At 39.7% G+C, this 6,000-nt stretch overlaps 1 protein-coding gene across 1 annotated transcript in view; it reads left to right on the forward strand.

Moving 5' to 3' along the window:
* The window catches only part of vps50 (VPS50 subunit of EARP/GARPII complex), a 104,223-nt gene that overhangs the window by 6,339 nt on the left and 91,884 nt on the right, over positions 1 to 6,000 (forward strand). Inside the window, exons 3-4 of the mRNA XM_079259140.1 lie at positions 2,649 to 2,771; positions 3,696 to 3,767. Coding sequence (XP_079115266.1) covers positions 2,649 to 2,771; positions 3,696 to 3,767 — 195 coding nt within the window. The remainder of the gene's footprint in view (positions 1 to 2,648; positions 2,772 to 3,695; positions 3,768 to 6,000) is intronic.

The raw sequence follows: 6,000 nt of genomic DNA on the forward strand, positions 1-6,000 counted from the left end.
AGGATGCACAGCCAGTTAGACCTGCATGCATATTCAATGCTAATTACAACAACAAGGAGGTTTTTAATTTGATCTTCTAATGAATGATTCCATAGCGGAGATGATTGTCCCTTCACATCTCTTTGTTTATCTCAGAGGATTTTCCATGAACAACCTATTACTTATACACTCTTTTGTTTTATTTGGCACACTGTGTTGTGAAGCACTTTTGTGCACAGAGCTTGATTTTCCCACTTTCAATCAGCACTTGACACAAATATCCACTTTGATTCTTTTATAAAGCTTGTTAAACGTCCTGCACTCTGGATGTAAATAGATTTCCAATCTCCACAATGAGTTGACAATTTCATTAATTTGCAGAGAGGGATGAAGGATGGTTTGTTTGTCCCTCATCCTTCAAAGTGAAATTGGATCAAAGACCTGCAGGGGTTCATGTATATTTTTATTTATTTATTTATTGTTTTACTTTGGGGACAGCAGTGTCTGTTTTTTTGTTTTGTGACCACACAGCAGCAGGGGACGCAGGCACTTGTTCAACCCAGCGTCTCCTCTCATTGCAGTTTCTCGAATATGCTTTTTAAGTTTCGCAAATATCTACAAGTGAGTGAAGAGTGAGGAACAGCTGTTTAGCAAGGGTCACCCCCCCCTAACTAAACCGGAGTGTCTTCTTCACACATGACACGCCATTGTCTTTTTATTCCTGCTGTACGTTTCGCTACCAGTGACTCATCCACCCAAGCCCTCTTTTTTTTTTTTTTTTTTTTTCACTTTCCCCCCTGATTTGAGCTGATTTCCCACCCACCCTTTTTGATAGTGAAGCGTGATCCCCTGCCTGTTCGCTAACTCTCCTTTCCAATCTCAAGCCCTCTCCCACACATATCCCCCGGGGTGCTCCTGCTCGCTCTTTCTACCTGATTTCAAACGTGGATTCGCACATTTCTTGCCTTAAGGTCTTTGCACACACATGCACAACTGCACACGTTAAACACGTTTGGATGCTTCATTACAGTCATAGACCTTATTTTTAGAATATTTAGTGGGATTCTGTGGATATAATTGAATTAGATTATGCTATATTTTGCGGCGAACGTTGAAATGACTCGCAGGAGCATTTTCTCCTAAATATCAGTCATGTAGACAGGCTGTCATCCACAGGAGAGATTGATTTAGATATTTGGATGGCACACCTTGATGCTTCCTGCTGATGGGAACTGTTTGTGGTTAAGCAGCTGTGTAACAAGGTTTTTACTCAGTTATTGTCTGTTATTCTGTAAAGGTGTTTATTAAATGAAGTGTAAATACACATATGAGTGAATAGATTGCATTTATCCTGCAAGTCTATATGGAATTAAAGGATCATCTTCCTAAGCCACGGCCTGTTTTTCATGCCTTCGCACTAAAATGAGCTAATGAATCCCTGAAAAGATCCTTCATAAATAAGAAGTTATACACAGCTTTAACAGAAATAAAAGGCATCCTGCCACTTTGTGTGTAAAGTGAAGCCACCCAGCATGATATCACATATGGTATTGTCATATAAATAGTCAGCTGTTGTGCAGTTTTTAGCATAAGCGAGCTTCCGCACAAGATGATCGAAAGATGGCATGCTCATACTTTTGAAATGTGACAAATGAAATGTGACAAATGATGTAAATTCTTGGCTCTTAAATTGCATCTACAGATGTGTTGCCATTGTTCTTTTATGTTTTGTAAAAACAAAGGGGGTATAATAAGTGTATACACTTGGTTTTTTCTTGCTATTTCTCAGGAAGACTTGATCTTTAACTCCAGGAAATGGGAACGTTTTTAACAGTGTGAAATTACGTGACTCATCTGCTGAGCCTCCAAATGGTAACCTTCAGGGCTCACCATCTTTATTTTCCAGGATAGCTCAATTTTCTTACATTAAAGGCCCATTGCATGCCTTCTTTCCCTCCTTGAGGTGTATGTATGATGAGTGCTACTACTTTATCTACTGAAATACAGATTTTCTTTTTTGAAAGATCTCTTCAGCTTTGCTGTGTTAGTTAACAGAAGCAGCTAATAAAAACACTGCGATTTTACTCATTAACCTATTATTTAAATCAGATTTCACTGGGAAAAAAAAAACCCTGAAGAGAGCTCATCCAACTCTTTTGTATTGACATGCGAGCGCATGTTGACTCATCAGGGAGTCAATGTGGACTTAAAAACTTCTTCATCTGAAAGACCCGCTGCTGCAGTAAAGGCTTGACAGATGCACCGCTTGTTAATCAATAAGGCTCTGATGTTTCCCCGAAATTCTCAGTTGGGGAATCTTAGTAATGAAACAAGCTGCAATCTTTCTCCAAAGCCCCCCCTCCCTAAAACCAAAACTTTTCACACTCTCTTCTTGTCCATTGTTCAAAGCTTTGTATTTATTCTGGGGTCTTCCCACATTGACCTTCACCTTCACTATTATCCACCATCTCCTCTGTGCCTCTTCTAACTTTTGTTGGCAACTTTACTCTGAAGTTGTCCTGTTTAACCCTTTTCTTGACCTTATGTTTGGTTGTTGAATTTATAAAAAAAAACAACTTTTGAGTCTGGAACGTCCACACTTCTACGTAAAGGTCATATTTTGACACCACGTCTGAGCGGCTGTTCGTCCCTCTCCATCCGTTTTGCAGGAGGAGTTGCGGGAGCTGAGGCAGCAGCCCATCGACCCCCAGGCCGAGCAGGAAATCATCGACAGCATCGAGGACATCTACTTCTCAAACGACTCCTTCGACATGGTGCAACATGAACTGGAGGTCAGACACTCTATAGGAACACCAGAACTCTTGTTATCACGTCAGCGAGCACCGCTTACATTAAAACTGCCACAAGGGACTCGCTTCCGAGTTCCCACGCTCACTCTCCCTAAAATAATGATTTCATCAGACCCTCCACATTTCACTGAGTTTGATAACAGCAGCATTGCATTTCTAATGTGAATAAATGTGGTTTATTGTGCATTGAGCCCGATCTGACTGGCAGGAATAAAGCTCTTTTTCTCCTGAGCTGCTGTCTCTTACACTTCTGCTGAACCGCATGCATATCATTGAGGCCCGGATTGATGGATTGTATCCGCTCAACAGAAGAAAGGTGTGAAATCTCATTAGATTTATCTTGGTATTGCTACACCATCTGAAATGAGACTCTCAGTCAAGAGGAAAGTAATTACCTATCATCCTTTGGGCCATGGGTTTGTAATATCTTCTTTCCCTAGCAGAGTTTGTTTGCTGTTTACTGAATAACATCCTCTACCTTCCTGACTAATCTGACTCACGATCTGGCATAGTGTGTTTACGAAGCAAACCCTCTCTTTTTCCTTACTTTTTTCAAAGGACGAGTGACAGCCATTTTCAGTAAAACTCGCTTAAACGCTTTGAAATACACAGAGATAGCTTTGAAAATTAAGATTCTCTGGAGTGAAGATTAGCTCTTTCAAGATAAATGAAATCCTTGCTGTGATCCTGAGCACCAGAAATGTGATTCTGCCGTAGTTCTAGCCTGCATGCTTTTTTAAGTCTATCACAGTGCTGTATAGAGGGAGCACATAGCTGCACAGGAGTAAGACGGTTTTAAAGTCTCCATTTGGAAATGGGAAAGTTTTGTGTACTTTCAGCCGTGTTGGAAGACGCTGACGCCAATCTGTTTGCTTGTTTGTTTGTATCTGATTTATATGATTATAGAAACTCCCACCTGAGCTGAACCTGCAGGAACTGGAGGAGTACAGAGACAAGCTCAAGAGACAACAGGCTGCAGTGAGTATCTTCCTATTTTCACTCTCAATTACACAAACAAACACAGGCATTCCACAACAAAGATCCTCTACGCTAACAAGATGAAGCAGTACTGGCTGTACTTATGGTTTAGTGAACTTGGCTTCAGTGATGTGAATGTTTTGTGGATATACACAATGTAGTGTGTATCCAGGTTTAATTTGGTTCCCTTTCTTTCTTTTTTTTTTTTTTTTTTAAACATATGAGATCCGAGGCTTGGACTGCGAAGCAGGATTAACATACCAAGCGTATCTCTTCATTACCTGCGTTGATTTATCAAGACATTTGCAATCCTGACAAGTGGTACTATGAACTTGGTGATTCTACCCAGGGTTTTCCATCATGATCAATGTGTGCTCACATGAAACAGGTGGAGTTTGCAGTGTCTGACCAATTGCAGGCATGAAGAAACATCTGCAGAACAGCCTACTTCACCAAGGAGGAACAGTGAATTATTTTTTCAAAAACATAAGGAATTTAAACACATCATCCAGGGCAAAAAGCAACACCGTTGCTGCAGCAACACCCAGGAAGGAATGGTGGCAGAAACTTGGAAATGCAAAAATTTGTGAGATTATACAGTATTAATTCAGGTGACAATATTAATAGACAAGCTTCTGATCACTTGATGTCACCTCATTACATCACAGACCCACGTTTGAGTGCATTTTAATTCCTCCCCGTGACAAACTTATACATGGGTGTGTGATCACTCATTTCCAATGCAAAAGATCTTGCTGAGAATTGGCAGAGAAGAAGGCGGGAAGTGAAATGCTTCAATCTCTCAGAGCTTCCAATTAATTAAGCTTTGTTTATTTGGCATTGCTTCCTAATTTTATGCTGGATCTAGGGCAGTGATCAGCAATTCCTGTCCTCAAGATCCACCATCCTGGAGGTTTTAGCGTTGCCCTGGTACAACACACTTGATTGAAATGAAAAGGTTCTCCAACAACATGGCTGTCTCACTTCGATGACATCATACGAAAGGACTCTATAGGAGGATGCTGGTCCAAGATTGGGAATCACTGGTATTAGAAATATCTATTAGGTTAGATCTGGCAGGACAGAGAATAGTTCATTTCTGCCTGATTATGTGGTCTGAAAGATGCAAATTTTTTCTCAGAATGCTCTTAAGATTTATCACTTGGTTAAAATGTAAAACGGGTGCTTTATTTCCTTTCAAACTTCCTGAGATGAGAAATGGATCCTAGTCTTTGCTCCTGTTCACCTCTCCAATGTGAACAGATTGCCTCAGGACATGCTGCTAAGTCCCCTAAAGGAGCAGATCAGTGGTGAAAATAATGTGACACGTATACAGGAAATGGCCTTGCACTTTACCATCTCATTCCTGATTTGAACTCGCTATGTTGTCAGGCCATAGTCTTATTTCCACTTGAGTGCACATCTTCACACAACTCGGATCTGTTAGATTTCCTGCTGCAAGCACTGTAAACTTCAGCCATGATGGATTTTTATTCCCTTAGCAAGTGATGAGAGTGTATTTCCTTAAAGCAGGTGAGAATAGCCGATTGCGCAAGAGACAGTGTGGTGTGGACATTACACTGTGGACTAAGTTTTGTGCTTGTGCATGATGGGTTGGAGGATGAAACTACTATGGGAATCCATTTTCTTTATGATGTGCCATGATAAGCGTTGTGGAACAAAACAAACTCACGTTGGAGAGTTGTCTGCAGTTTTATCTGAAAACAGTTTTTAAATGACAGATTTTAGCTCTGATTTACCCTGATATGGGTCCATCATACCAGGGTTAATATACTTACATGTATGTATGATCATTCTCAAAACTTGCTTCTGAACTACAAGGTAGAGAATTTGACCTCTCTTAAAAGAGCTCAATTCCCTTTGGCCTGAGCAGGCACTGCCTGTAGTGCTGCATCTGCTTTGCAGTAATATGACATTCAGGAAAAAGACAAAAAAAAAAAGCAGTTAGTTTACACCCCTGAGGGCCCAAGTGCACATGAATCATCCTCATTTCTTATTGTTTTCATTTCTTATGTTTTTCCAGAAAAGGACAAGCCGTATGATGTCTCTAAGATACCTACAAGGATTACTATATATGTATATACGTACATATGTATATATATATATATATATATGTATATGTATATGTATATATATATATATATATGTATATATATATATATATATATATATATATATATATATATATATATATATATATATATATATATAT

The sequence above is a fragment of the Telmatherina bonti genome (assembly GCF_933228915.1).
Source record: "Telmatherina bonti genome assembly, chromosome: 19".
In the NCBI taxonomy this organism is placed as follows: domain Eukaryota; kingdom Metazoa; phylum Chordata; class Actinopteri; order Atheriniformes; family Telmatherinidae; genus Telmatherina; species Telmatherina bonti.